Source organism: Cyrtonyx montezumae, unplaced genomic scaffold, assembly GCF_038088225.1.
Source record: "Cyrtonyx montezumae isolate F1298 unplaced genomic scaffold, pur_monq_1.0 scaffold_11, whole genome shotgun sequence".
Classification (NCBI taxonomy): domain Eukaryota; kingdom Metazoa; phylum Chordata; class Aves; order Galliformes; family Odontophoridae; genus Cyrtonyx; species Cyrtonyx montezumae.
The window spans coordinates 14,784,337-14,800,166 of NW_027071837.1; the positions used below are offsets into that span (position 1 = coordinate 14,784,337).

A 15,830-nucleotide genomic window follows, 5' to 3' on the forward strand; every position below is an offset into this window, starting at 1 on the left:
TATATTATATATTTATGTGAGGTGCATGTTTAAGGCTCTGGGTTTCTGTTTTCCTAAAAAGATTATCTTGTTTGTGATGCGTTTTAGAATAGGGGAGATCTTGTCAACTATCACTTAGCAAGGGAGACACTCAGTGCTGTGGTTTTCCCTTGTTCTTTTTAAATCAAACTCTTAATTATTCACGCTCTTCAAAAATACACTGATACCCTTTCAAACTGCAGAGACCTGTACATAACACGCTTTCTGTTCAGGCCGTAGTACTGTTTAAAGCAGAAATAATTACAGAAAAAATGCATATATAGAAATACACAAACAGATAGTTTGGAGTGAGCTCTTGAAAATGTATTCTTTCTCCTTGGTCTCTTGTATGAGCATCCTGCGAATCTTGCCCCCAGGGAGAAGATACAAAAAGCACTTCTGTGCCTTCTTTGTTTCCCAGTTCAAGTTTTCTGTAGTGAACAGGATGGCTTCAGTCGATCCTGAAGCACACAGGGGTTGATGATGGTGAACCAACTGGCAGGGAGAGGATTCTTATCTGAGCAGTGCAATTAATTAGGAGCCTGTTTGTGAATGGGGCCTTCCCCTGGCTTAAATGACCGTCCTCGTGGTCATTCCAAGGATATAAATGCAGGGAGTTTCACTTAGGATCCTTCCAACAGTCTTCTTTGGTATTTGCTATTTTGACATTTCTCTTCTACTTAATTAAACGATAAATCTAACTAGTCGAGAGACAGATCATATTAAAAACCAACACGTGGCAAGGGGTTTAAATCCAGTCCAACTCCCGGGTGTTTTCACTACAGAGAAGATCTAAAAAAATGTAAGACTTCTGAACTGCAAAAGACGAACTGAAGAGAGTAAATATGGCTCCTAAAATAAAAGCTGTAAATAAGACCTTAACTTTAATAATGCACAAATGAAACCATTCTTTATAGAAATAAAAATGTACATACTTGTCAGCTACAACGAATTACAATTATAATGTCAGCAGCTATGGCACTTGAGGGGCCTTCTTTTGAAAAATCTGAGATCCAGTCACTTTAGTCAATGATGTGATTGCTCACGTACTCTCCTGTATTGCTTAATTGGGAAGGACTATGGCTTAGACTTCTGTGGAACAACGTGATTGTTACATGTATGTGTAAGTGGTTTTACGCTGCCTTAATGTAGTAACTTGGGCTGTCATGCTGCATATAGTCTTTGCTCATTATTGTGAGCAATGGAATAGTATATAAAGTAATAAATAAAGATAACGATATCCTGTTACTTTATGGCCACCATGAGTAAGAGCACCTGTTATCTTTCTATAAAATACAGTATTTTCATTTACAGACTGAAGTGTAAATCTGGAAGGAGAAAAAGAATTCTAGGTTAATACAACAGACCTGAGCTGGTTTGCAGAAACAGACTGTGTAGCAGAAAGAGTCACAGATCTGCAGAACAGCCTATTGTTCTATTTGTAGAAGAAATATATGTGTGGAATGATATTGCCCTAAAATGTCTATCCATTCCCTGGCTTGTTACTTCTAGGAAATCTGTTTTGGATAACTAGATAGTGTTTTCGGTAGGAAACATCATACACCTCTCATCAAGTAAGAAGTGTTGATAGTATCATTTGTGACTGTAGATTTACACCTTGGCTTTTGACCATACAGATATTTGGACATAGACTCAGAAGGCAGTAATCAGTTCAGTTGGAATATGCATCAGTACTCACAGGAGGAAATTTATGGCAAAGAGAACCGTGGGTGCCTGTCGACTTCAGTTACCTCATGTTCATTTCTTTGCTCTAAGTCATACTTTTAACCTCAGATGATAAGCAAAAAGAAAAAAGACAACATTAATATATTTATCCTTCTCACTTCATGGTTTCAAAGGACTCTGCAAACATTACATACTATTATTTATAGAAAATATGCAAATATGTATTTATAAATCCTGTATTTATATAATTATTGGCCCAGATTTCTGCCAGGGACTTCAAAGTCTCCTCACGTGCTTTGCAGAGCTGGCTTGCCTGCAGCAACAACAAGCAAGTGAGTCAGCACCATGTCACTTCTGTTGTGTTCTACTGAAGTGCTAAGTAAGGGACACAGACTGTCCTTATGTCTTTCTGCATCCAGAGTTACAGGCAAGGTTTTCAAACACTGAGTCAAGTAAACAGGGGTGAGTAAAGGGAAACAACTCTATGTGAATGATTAAAACCAAGCCCTGCTCAAAGAGGAAATTTTAGCAAAGCAGTTGTACTCCTAAAGACAAATCTCCGCTGTCCTACTGGGATTTAGAAGTATTTCAATTACACACATAAAAATAGAACGGTAAAATGAGTCAGATAAATACTGTTCATGGCCATTTTCCTCTTCTTTGACCCAAGAGTTTTGTTTCTCCTGCAGTTCCTGTACACAGAAAAATAAAACAGGCATAGCATTGCACCAGTTAAAATCATGGGTCAAATTTTATCTATAAGCCATATCATATAATTCCCATAGTGTTTTGCTGGATTGATTTTAAAGAAGCCAACGTGATTCGTTTATCTTTCTGTGTTAAGTAAATGTGTATTTTTTATACTGTATACTTCCCTTAGCATAGCTGTCATGTTTTTATACGAAATGGTTTACTAAATATGGGAGATAAAGGAATAATTTACAAACAGATGTCCATATACTGATCATCATATAAGCTTAGAAGTTTCCTCTTTTATTCCTCTCCTACTTCTGGCATGGAATAGAATAGATAGAAAATGAGTCAAGAGCAAGTTTCTGCTTCTTTCCAGTGCTGCAGGAAATACTGGTCTAGAGGAGTCAGGTAGCTATGTTGTTTGGTATTTGCCAAAGTAAAAGGGCAACAGTTTCAGTTCCAAATCCCTTTTAGCTACCGACATGACCATGTTTTTTCATTTGGGTAAAAATGAGAATTACTCTTATGTATCAACAGCTGTGCCCCCTGCACTTCTTCTGGCCTCTAAATCAAAGGTGCTACAGTTGCCTCCTTAAGCAGAGATATTACATATACATATGTATATATATATATATATATAATTCCACATATATATTTCTTTTACAAAAACATAATTGAATACAGCTAAAGAACATCATCAGAGAGATGTTGAAGCAATGTATATCACTGAACTGAAGATGACTTAGCTTTCCTACCACTACTTAGTTATGCAGCAATTTATTATGCTTTTAATAACTGTTTCTTTAATATGTAATGTGTACCGGTACAAATGTGTATCTACTTGGTTAAATCAGGGGAGAAGCAGACTGATTTTTTGGCCAAGGTATTGCAAGATTTCTTGCATTTTTGTTTTTCTTAAATCCCATAGCTTTTCTAATCTGTACTTGTTCTTCATTTCTTCTCTTGCAAACGTAATTGTTAAGGAAAATGAAAGGATGTTATGTTACAGATACAAATGAAGGTGAATTTCTAGGCCCAGAAGTGCTAGGGACAGGAAAAATGCATAGAACTTCGAGAAGTGGCATCAAGCCCTTGACACAGTTGAGGGACATTCCTGCAGTACTGGGATATAAAAATATTTTCTCCGAATTTAATTAAGGAATTCTGTGTGGGATTAATCTAGTTTCTGTAATATCATTACCACCCCGTGAATTCACGTGGGATATTGCTTCATGTGTAGCTCTTGGAGGACTCAGATTACCAGGTAAGAAGCTTGAAATACATAATACATAACAAAGCATTCAGATAGGGAAGGGTGTAAAGGAAGAAGTAAACTTCCATTCCCAAATGCTTGACAATTCATCATTTTTCCATGAGCTCTTGGAGCTTTGAGCTCTTTTCCATCAACTCTTGGAGTTCTATGCCATTCTGCTTAAGGTTTAACAAGAGCACTTAGATGATGCTTCTTTCCAGAAAGTGGGCTATCCTGTGAGCATCAGGACTGAGAGGCCACATCGCATGCAGAATGTTACCTGAGCTGCACAGTAGCTCCCTCCCCTCCTCCCCCCACTTTCCTAACATGTCAGAGCAGCAGTTCAGCTCCAGCTGTTGTTCAGCTGCTGCCAGCCCTGCTTAGGGAACCACAGCAGCGAAGAACTGTGTTTGCAGACAGGACCTCACTGGGGCTTTGGCTCCAGATCAAGTTGTTGACTTTTAAGAGTTTGGTAGAATCTTCCTGCTACTTTTGATTGAAAGAATTCAAGGAATGGATGCTTTACGTTTGGGGAGGTGAACAAATGGACACACAGATGGGCAGACGTGGCAACTTTATTTCATGAATAGGTGCAGATGATGTCTTCTATTTCTCTTCTTATGAGAATATCATCTTCTTGGTTTTGAAAGTTTTTGATGTTTTTGTGAACATTTTAGAACTTCCCCGCTAAAAATGAGTGGTAATATCATATGTTCTTTTAAATTCTCTGTTTTTTGTGTATGTGTTTTCAGTCAAGTTAAAAAAAAAAAAAACTCCAAAAAAAGAAAGAATAAAAAAGCTTTAGCTTTTCTCTTCGATCGAATATTGAAGCACATGCCAGACTGCAGTCACATCTAAACTTTTGAACTGCAATTTTTATTATTTTGCTCCTCAGAGAGAGCCTGATTTTATGGAATTGATAGCCACAGTTTAGCGTGTCTTAACAACCTTTGGGAGCAGCAATGTGCTTAGACAGATGAGGAGTCATCTGAGTTTACGAGAACGTAGTTGCAGTCTAGCTTTGGAAATTTGTCTTTGTGCCACCAGTGTTTTTCAAATTCTATCGAAGTGTCCTTGGGCACTCAATAAACTCTCTACAAAAAATGAAATGCATAAACAATTGTGATTTTTTAACATTTTCTCAACATTATTTCACTGGCAGCTCACTTTACACCATAATCTCAGTTTTATTTGAACAAGTTAGAGCTATGTAAATTCTCCTCTGTGTCAGTGGAGTCATCTGTCTACAAGGGTGTGAGCTGGATCCAGCATCTGTCTGCTTTTCTGCTATTTAAGAAATCCATCTGCACACCAGCATTTTACCATCAGACTGTGAAGCCACATTTGTAGATCCTTGTGCAAAAGAATGAAAATATTGCTGCCTATTGATTACAAGTCTATTAGAGGTGTAATAATAACTTAATAGCTTTATAACTTCTGGTTCAGCATTTCCTTGCCTTTCTCTCTGACACCTTTCAGCTGTGCACCTTAAAGCTTAATCAGTGCTGCCAATATCAGACCATTTTGCAGTAATTTCCCCCCAATATTGAAGGAAAAGGTATCACATAAGTAGGTTTCCTTAGATTATTTCTTAGTAATGTAAGGCAATGAAATTACTGTTATCTGGTTAATGTATGTAATATTTATGCATATATGCTGTTATATACATATGTATATATATTTATATATATATGTGCATGGTATAATAACACACTTCATACTTTATATGATGAGTCAGCTCCCTAGAATATAACTAGGATTGCTGAATTTTGCTGCAGTGTTCTTGTCCACTGCAGGTCACCGTGATTACATATCTTGTAAGTGCTGACTAAAAAGTAAGACCTCATGTACTTGCAAAAGCTTTCATGTGTGACAACAAAGCACTGAAACCAAAATAACCAGCTGTATTCTGTTGGTATGATAGGAGCAAAACAGAACTATATAGTCCTGCAGACAGTGGTGTTATTTCTTGGAATTTATTATGTTCCTCTATTTGAATTTAGAGTTTTTGAACTGAAATACTCAATATAGATGGCATTACCACGTTCAGAGCATTGCCATCTATCAGATAAGGTCCCTAGCATATATATCTACAACTACAGAAAATGAAGGAAATTCGAGTTAGCCTTGTATAACTTCTGGATGCTGTGCTCCATCAAGCTCGGCTGTCCTTTTGTTGGCTGAGTGCTGCTCAGAAGTGCAAGAAGTATGAAGCAAGAATAACTGGTACTCAGTGTTAGTAACACATTTCCTTCTGGTGGTTCATCCTAGGAATCCTCACGTACAGGCACTGTGAGTGCAGGGGAACCACTGTCCTTGTTTACTTCCTTTTTTTTATGCAACTGCCTGAACAATGGGCTTTTTATCAGATAAAAGTACCCTGCAGTACCTTTTTATTTTTTATAAACTGGCATTTTGGAGAACCATAACCTTTCTTTTAAAATGCTATAATGGAAATACATAATATCATAGTCATTACACCTTTTTAGCAATTACCTTTTCAGGAACATGTATTTACAATATTCTTGAAGTCAAATGTCAGACTATAATCATGTTTCATGCTCTTGAGTGTTTCATCCCATGTACTTCACACTGTGAATGTAGCAGAAGATTTCTACCGGCATGGATTGGTAGATCCATGCACGTTTCCAAAAGCACCTTGCTTCTTCTGTGGGTGTAAAGCTACATCTGTCACTGGGAAGACTCTGGGCCAGTCCTGTGCAGGCCAGCTGTCTCAAGCTGAGAGGTGTGCCTGGGGCTTCTGGCTTGCAGGCATACCAGTGCCTGATGCCAGTCCTTCAGTTCTGGCACACACAAGTCATGTACCTGGTTATACAGAAGGGCTACAGAGACCCAGGCTGAAGCAGCACCTCAGGGGCAGTCCTTGTTACGCCAGCTGTGTCATGTCACCCCTCCTCACTTTTCACCTCTGCTTGAGGCAGAGAGCTGAGATAACACACACCCAAAGCTGCTTAGGGAATGGCAGGAGAGCTGCATGTGCCTCTGTCAGGAAGGAGCACACTCACCAAGTTTAATCACTCATATAAGGAATGAAAGACCAAAGAACATTGATGTTTTCAAAGGAATATTTGGTGTGATCAGACCTGAATTGGTCTCTTTGTGCGACAATTTCTGAGTGCACAACACTCTGAGTTATGGTTTAAAATTAAACGCTCTTTCCTAATCCTCTTAGAGAGCATTTGCCAGTCCTGAATGCTGTCCACCTTTCTACAGGAAACCTCCCTGTGTTTCTGCACCAGGCTCCATGCTGCACAGCCCATTTCCATTCCTTGTTCTTTGTGCTAATGTAGATGCTTGCTATTTTGTCTTGAAGTCAATCAGTCCTCCAGCCTTTGCTGAAATTGGCCTCCAAATGAATTCTTTCTTAGCATGATGAGAATCACCATAATAAGCAAAAATGTTTGATGAAAAACTGCTCTCAGAATAGCTCAGTTAAGAATACTAGAGAAATTGTACTTGCAGACTAAAGCCTTTCAAAATTTATTACACTTTTGATTTTCTACTAAGTAGACTTCTTTTTCTTTTCCTTTTTTTTTTTCCTGTGGTGACTATATTCCAGAGAGAATCCACAATAAACACAAATACTCAAACTGGGGGTGACTTTTTCCCTTTCTGCATGCTCCTGGGGAGATAGGCACAGCTGTGTGTCTGCAGGCAGAGCTGCAGACTAAGTCCCCATCCAGGCATGGCTGTGCCAATGGCACGGGGCTGACACCATGGGTTCACCTGTCCCCACACTGCTCTGTGCTCCTAGGCTGGCAGCTCAGGAGGTGTTCATCTTGTTTGTGTTGACAAGCTGCTGGGAATCGTGCTGTGTGATTAAAAAGTCACCTATGCTTCTAGAACACAGAATGTTCCATTATACCTTTTCCTGTCTTTTGTATTTTCTGTAGATGTATGAACTATTTATCATGAAATGCTTGATAGTGCCTTTTGCTCCTTACAGCACAAAATGGTTTTGACAATGTGGTTCTTTGTCTTCTTTTTGTAGGCATTTCCTATTTAAACACGGATCGGGGTCTTCAGCTATCTTCAGTGCAGCCAGTCAGAACTATCCTTTAACATCCAATACTGTTTACTCTCCACCTCCTAGGCCTCTTCCTAGAAACACCTTTTCTAGACCTGCCTTCACTTTTAGCAAACCTTACAGGTGTTGCAACTGGAAGTGCACTGCTTTGAGTGCTACTGCCATTACGGTTACGCTGGCGTTGTTGCTGGCCTATGTTATCGGTAAGCCTCTCTTCTTTTCTATGCTGAGTTCATTACCTTTTCTGCTCTGTTGTGCTTGCTTTTACCCTGATACAAACTGTGTTTTACTAATAACGTTTGCCACGCATGCTTGGTGAATTCTGGCAAGCAAAATGCCAGGTTGGCCAGAGGTCGAATGCAAAATTCTCATTAACTTACTATGTTGTTAACCTCAGTACTGCCTAATAAGGAAAGAAATATTATTCAGGATAACATATTTATACCAACAGAGGACTCCTACTGGTTTTAATTACTGTGATATTTTTTCTTAAATTAAACATCTGATTTTCATATAAAGGCTTACAGCACTGTTACTCCTAAATGTTTGTTCTGAACAGATATCCACAACTCTAAACAGTATTTTGGCACGCTACCTTATTTCATTTCTTTTATCCGATCTGTTCCAATCTCTCCTATTTTCCTCTTAGTACTTATTTATTGACTAACCTTGCAACTAGCTCTGAAACTGTAGTGTTTTAAACCATAATTTCTACATATTTTCTACATATTTCTGCATACTTTTCTGTCTGTACTGAATTTGTGTTTGAGAAAAATGTGACATAGATTGAGGTGCACATACTTAACTCCAAACTCATTTTTGGTAACTAACTTTGCAATTTTATTAGCGTGATAGATTGGCAGGAGTTGGAAACTCCTTCCTTTTGTATTTTTTGAAGGAGGACTTGGAGTCAGTGTGATTAAAATCATCCATGAGAGGGAAAGGTTTTTCTTACTGTACAGTATTTTGGCTGGACACTATTGGTAATGTTTTTTCACTCTGAATTAAAAATACCATAAACATTCATTTTGTCGAATGTTTCCAGGTGAGCAGGAGCCAGAACATCCCCACCATCTTATAGTGTGAGTGGCAACAATTCTGAGTTTGCGTGGAAGCCGATACGTGGTAAACGTGGCACAGATACTGAGATACACCTTCACACAGAAAAGCAGCCACTGGTTTTCTGCATTCCCTCCATAAGCATCCCTGTGATGAAAATGACAGTGATGAAAATTCCAGTCACTTCTGTTTCCCACTGTAGCTTTATTCCCATAGTGACAAAGTTCTTGTTGTTCTCTGTGAGCTGCTCATCAGGAAGGTTTGTTGTTTTTTTTTTCCTGACATCCTGATTTAATGCAGATGGGAGAGCAGATTTGATCGTTTCTGGTGTATGATTATTTGAAAGCACCTGAGGATCTAGTAAGCTACATTAGTTGCAGATTTACATAACAGCTGGTGAACATATGCCCTCAGTTAGGACTGGCTGTATAATTTTCTCAGCCTCATCTGCTTGCTACATATATATCTCACCGACACTGCTTCTGTTTTATCTGAAGCACTCTGTTTCATCCCTGCTTAGACCACAGTCTCTGCCACTGAAGAGTTTTTAACTTTCTTGAGATGTTCTGCTGTAAGTCGTTAGCCTGAGAAGGCTGTAAGTGCTCAAAAACTATATGAACTGCCTTTAGAATTGTCTTTCTCTTAACTTTGTAACATAAAAGTGTAATGTGTTTTCTTGATTTAGGCAGAGTTGGGTAAAATTAACGTACCTTTGAATTGCTTTTAAATTATTGTTATTTCTAGTCATATTTTAGACATAAAAATGTAATTAGGAAAACATGAATTGGAATTAAGGTTAAAAAACTGGCATTTTTGCAATGGAAACCCCACTTTCTCCTACGCCAGCATTTTGCAGATTGGAGGACTGGAAATTCTCTGAACCAGAAATTCTAACTTAAAAGACTTTCCAAAATGCCACTATTTGCTCTTATTTTCACTAGAAGTATTTTCTCGGTTGCATAAGTTTTTCCTGCAAATGTGAGTGTTAGCTTGTTTACTCCAAATGAATATTCTGCTGCCCATTTCTGGATGGTAAATTTAAATGCATTCATGATCTGTCCTTAATTCTTTCCATTTGATTAGGTATGAGTACCAGCATATGAACTGTTTTCAAAGTTCAGTTGCTATGTAAGGTTTCATATTTTGCATTCCACATCAAGAATTTAAATGTGGATGTTTTAAATGGGAGTAGATGAGTATATGAAATCAGCATGCAACCTCTGAGGTTAAAATTTGCTGCAACAGGTACCTTCCCTTTGCTCACCATGCTTGACAGTGGGTCAGCTCCCTTGGTCCTTGCTCCAGAAGGATTTCCTTGAAGTCAGGGGGAGTTAGGGCCAAGCAATGACTGCAGACTCGGCACCAAATTGTACAGCAGAACTCATAGTATTCCCATGGTCTGACATACCTGAGATTTGCTCCCTGCTTGGTACTGGAAGAATAAGGCAAATTTATTTTCAACATTATGTTTTATAGTATAGTCTGCACTAAACGATAATGATCTGCAATTTCAGGCCAATTACGTAGATGAAAATTTAAGGTTAAGATTTTTCTTCCCCTTATCAACTTAAACGTGCTTTCTCTAGCACCTCACGCTGCTGATAGATGCCCCAGCTACGTGTGGCTGTCAAAACCAAATTCAGATCTCAACCTGCAGTTGGAATGTTCTCAAAGGCCTGGAAAATCCAGAGCTTTTTCCGGACCAAAAATATTGCAAGAAGCTCCTGTAGTTGTGAAGAACTGAGACCTGCACAGACCAGTGTGCTCTGAGCTGTGATTTCAGTCAAAAGATGAAGTATCAAAATGCTTTTTCCTCTTCTATTTTACAACCTTTCCCTATTGTCAGTGTGGCTCAAAAGAGAAGCATTTACCTGAAAGCAAATACTTCCTCAGTGTTTCCTCTGTTCTGAGGTACTAGTCAGTTGGGAAAAACAAGTCTCTGTTTCCATTGGTGCCCTATAAGTCAGAATTCCTTATTGTTTGTTGCTTGCTGAAATAAATCTGGCTGCTACATGGACAGTAAGAAAATTATGTATAGAAGCCTGTAAGTGGTTGTACAAGAGCTGATCTATTGAAAACTTTTAAGCAGAACGTTTAGTATATCTAGTAAAAGACATTGTCACTTCAGCAGGAATAATTTCTGTAAATAAGTTTTAAAGTTATAATAGCTACTGCAAATAATGCCCATTTCATGCAGCAGTGTTTGGTCTTAGTAAAGGTCTTGAATTATATTCTACTGAAAGCATTACACTTAAATTTTTTCTCCTATAATTTCATATATAATTTCAATGTGCCCATGCCAAACTGAGGCAGTTTGCCCAGGAGGAGGGCAGTCAGGCAGTGTCACCTGGCAGGAGTTGACACTGAGGTGCAACTTGGTGGCACTGGGGCACTCTCAAGAGCACATATGGGACAGGTGATGGCAGTATGAAGTTGCCAGCGGAGTGAAAGGCTGACCATGGAAAACCAGTTATCTGGTCATGAGATAGCAACGTGGAGTGGGCAGTCTGCTGTGTCTGCAGTATTAACAAGCTATGCGTGTTTTAAAGATTTATGCTAATCTACACATGAATGCTCACATGGAAAAAATTCAGACTTCTCAAGGGAAAATCATTGAAATGCATCTCCCTTAAAGGGTTTCTGTTTTTGATTGTAAAACAGAAAAGGGTGATTTCTGGCTATGAGTTGATGTGTACTTATCTACCATGGGGTGTTTCAATCAACAGAGCTGGATCTGTGTCACTCGTGTGGGTTCAGGTACTTCTGCAGATGGCACCTTCCAAAGGGGTGGGAAAGAAAACTGGGATTTATTTAATAGCATTGGAAAATGCTTTTCAAACAGTGTTTAGATCTGGTAAGATGAGATCTAGCAAACTCTTTGCACGTATTGGTGGCCAAAGACTAGGGATAGATTCCTAATTATCAAATGAAAGATGAGGCCATCTCTGTCTGATTCAGTGCAATTAATAGTCTCTCTGTCCGTCTATTGGCCTGTGTTGGTATAAATATGGAAAATGTGTTACCTTTGTGGGGTGATGTACTAAATAGCCTTTTTTTTAATCTCATTGTAATAAAAGGCTAAGCAGCCAACATTAATTAAAGAAGAAAATCAAGCAACATTTAAGACAATACGAGGCAAATGCAAGAGAGAGAATGATGCATACGTTATTTTTCTCTAGTTTTCAGTCCCGTGCCAATTTTTTTCAAGACAATACAATATTTATGACTTGACTGATCATCTAGTCAGTTATTTTTAGCCCATTATTAAATAGGAATTTTCTTCCATGATACCCTACGTTTTTATCAGTGGATGATTTGGACTTGCAAATCACTGGTCCTATTGATTAAAGGTGCTGAACTCCTACGGTTCCCATTGATTTCAGCAGGAGATGCAAATGTTCTGTGCCTCTGGAAATTGGAACCCATGTTCTTAGCTGCAACCATCCCTGACTTCAAAATGACTATTTTATATACAAATGAATTCGCAAGTATGAATATGAAGTTATCCCTATTCCTTGTGATATTATCTCTGAGTATGCAGTGGAGATGCGTGTTGGGTCTTAAATTATATTCATACAGGGGGTGAGGAAATTAAAAACTGTCTGTTTGTTGTTGTTACCTACATCTTCTTGCGTTGTATAGGACAGAGTGATGGCTTCAGGACTGGGAACAGCTAGACCAAATTTTGAGGATGTATGTATCTCAATTGATAATATTGGTTTTGTAGCTTTATACAGTGTAAAAGAATGGGAAAGATAGGAATCCTTAATGTTGAGGACTAGAAATAATGCAGAAAAGGCTCAAGGGGTTAATGTACAGATTTTACATTGAAGCATGCCATGGTTTTGTGCACGATGCTGAACACTTCAGGTAAAAAGGTCCTTTTTCTAAGTAAAAGCCATGATGCAGGTGTGCAACTTTGTAATGCTGCTGAACTCATCAGTGAGATTACTCTGGCTGAGACAGGTCCATCAGGGTTTTGCAGCTGGAAACCATGGCCTCTGCTCTCTCTCAGCCCACATCCTGCTGATGAGCTTGATATTGTCACAAATCTTCAAGTACACCGAGGAGGAAGCCTGACAGCATTGTACTATTGTCTAAGATTAGGTTTTGTTTGTTCCTAAGACTTATGGATGGTTTAGTAATGAAAAGTGAAACCAGGCTGGTCATTATACCTCTGAGCAGGAGAATTGCAGAAGGCCAGGGGGCGTTTTTGTTCTCAGGTATGAAAATATGTTGTGTATAAAGAGAAGACTGCTCGAGAATACGGAGACTGCTTGAGAGACAGATAGAGCAACTATGTGGAAAAATCCTCATCTCCTGAAGTGGTATTTCTTTAGTTCAAAATGATACCTACAGTCTCAATTTTTCATATTAGTTTAGAGCAGAATGACACTAGTGTTTTATTTACAAAGGGAACTTGCAAAAGAACTCCCCTTATGTAGGCTGGGGTATCAGAACCCCGATGCTGACTCTTGTTTATATTCAGGTATTTTCACATCAGTCCACCTCTACAGTGCCCAGCTGCAAGGCTGGAGAACTGATGCACCACATGGATTTATGCCATGGTGAAATCCAGTTTTATAAGCAGAACCTGCTAGCAGTTACAGAAAATAAGTACTTTTCTGGCACTCAGTCAGTGCAGGTGCAGAAAGATAGTCAGCTGCTGAGATACTTTTCACTACAGCTCTTGTGAAGACAAGGCTTCAGGGGGATGATCTACTGAATTTTCCAAAATAACTGGAAACAGAGCAGAAAGTTAAACAAAAGCCTTTAGTGGAGAGGTCAGCAATTTGGAGAGACTTCACGTCTGCAGGATTTTTGTCCTCTGAAGTTTGTCTTGGGGACTGATAAGTACTTATTGCACAGGACTTTCCTGACATCTCCTCACTACGGAGAGCCTGTTTTGCACTGCAGCCAAGGCTCCTATTCATATTCTGCCAAACGTGTAGCAGAGGAGTTGACAAGCTGTGCTTACACAGAAGGTAGATAAGAATAAATTAAATTAGATCACTGGCTTCATAGCAGATGGTGGTTTAATCCACTTTACAAAGTGAGTTCTGAAGGAAAAAAAATCATATATTTGTGAATATTTACTTAAATATGCTGCAGAATTACAGAGACTGAGTTACTTTATCTGGAAATATCAGTTGGTTTTGTTTAAATGTTGAACAAAACAATCAACCTGCTCATTTCTATCAGGGCTAAAGCCCCAAGCTTTGGTTCCAAAGAGAAACCAACTGGTTTGAATTGCAGCAGTCATGTGAAGTAACTGGAGATCTGCTTCCAGATAGAGAAAATTCCTTAGACAGTGTAAAGCCATATTATCCTTTTGTGTCCTTGTTCTAGGAAGGAAAATTATAGGTAGGTTAGAAGGTATAGGTCTTTAATTTATCTTCTTCTTGCAAGAGATCTATTTTATACAAAAAAATTACTTTTTACCTAAGAAGTATAGTGAATCAGTCAAGAAAAGCTCCGCAATGCAATTAGAACATCTCTATTCAGGACAGGTCACTTCAAGTGCCCCTGAGCAGCTCTGCCATGCAGCCCAGCCAGGGCTGGGTGCCTGAGGAAGCAGCTTTGTTTCACCATGTTCACTTGGTATCCTCCATTCTCTTTAGCTCCACTGAAAAGAGAAGCCTCTAAATTTAGCATCTGGACTAACATCCATAATGTATGTCGTAAACAAAAGAACCATACGTACACTCTTATACTGCAGTTTTATCTGGAACTTTGAATTAAACAGGACCATTCAATAAAATGCAGGTATGCTGGCATCCATTGTACAAGCTCTATCTCCAGACATTATGTAAAGAAGGTCAGAATTTGCCACCAGTTGTATTTGCCTGCCTCCAAGTCACCTCAGTGAGAGCAGCGTACTGCTTGTGGCAGAATGCAACTCATAAATTGCAAACCATCAAGTGATAGTGTCATGGTAGAAAGGTGAGTATACTGGAAGTTCAAGCAAGCCAAGAAACAATGTCTTTTCAGATGAGATTTGCAGTAAGATGGAAGAATCAAGGAAGCAGAAAGCAAGCTGGATGTTCAAGAACGCCAGGTAGAGAAGAGCAGTTGCTGCCAGCAGTGACAGAACTGGCACTCTTGTTTTCAGACAAGGGATTTCATTTCAGCCTCATTGAGGGGATGTTGTGGATTGATTCTCCTGGTGACTCACTGCAACCCTTGGGAGCTTTAAGAAGAAATGTTGTAGCTGTGAGGCATACTGAGGCTGCTAAGAAGCATAACAGTGGAAACATAACATGGAACCTTAACAGTAGCCTCCACTTTGGTTACTGGTTGAAACTTTGGTTTTGCTTGAAACTATAACAGTCCCCCAGTGGTCTTAGGAACCCCACTGGTAACTGAGGCATCCTAAGTGATGCAAAATACAGGGTAACTGATGGTGGAATTTTCTGGAATGCCAGGTGGTCAGAGCCAAAGTCATTTTTTCATTTCCCATAGTATCAGTGTAATCATCATACCTTGAGGGTTGTTTATTTAAGGGAGCTTGAGCTGTGTACACTAAAGCATCTTTAGTTGTAATGAGTGGGTTTTGATGTTTAGTGAGAACCAGCCCTCAGAAGTGCTGTAGTTATGATCTGTTTGTATAAACGTCAGTCTGGAAGACTAAACCTTGAGGAAAGGGCAGATACCTTCCTCAGAAGACAAATGTCCCTCCTCTTTATTCAGCCCAGTCCTGCACTGGTCAGGGGGTGCTTGGTCTGTGGAGTAGAGCTTCGTACCTGTGTACTGCATGTGGGACCTATAGTTGTGCTTCTCACAAATGGATTTTTGCTGTGATGAATAACGTTATGTCCCATTGTTCAGTTCCATATCACTATCTATGCTTCTCCTTGTAAAGGGGGAACAGTAAAATCAAGAGATATACTGGGGAAAAAAATCAGAGAGAATGACTTCAAAGAGAAGTTAATTTGAGTGTCTTAATGGAATTCAGTATATGCTTACTTCTCAAGAGATTTGTGAGAGAGATTTGTAAATTTTTTTGTGTGAAATACCTGTGTATTTTTAATATGATGCACATTTGTTGCAGGAAACTGAGGCTTTGTATAAGTT

At 39.0% G+C, this 15,830-nt stretch overlaps 1 protein-coding gene across 1 annotated transcript in view; it reads left to right on the top strand.

The window, feature by feature from the left end:
* TENM1 (teneurin transmembrane protein 1) overlaps positions 1 to 15,830 on the top strand; it is a 302,504-nt gene that overhangs the window by 164,149 nt on the left and 122,525 nt on the right. Inside the window, exon 5 of the mRNA XM_065729661.1 lies at positions 7,662 to 7,900. Coding sequence (XP_065585733.1) covers positions 7,662 to 7,900 — 239 coding nt within the window. The remainder of the gene's footprint in view (positions 1 to 7,661; positions 7,901 to 15,830) is intronic.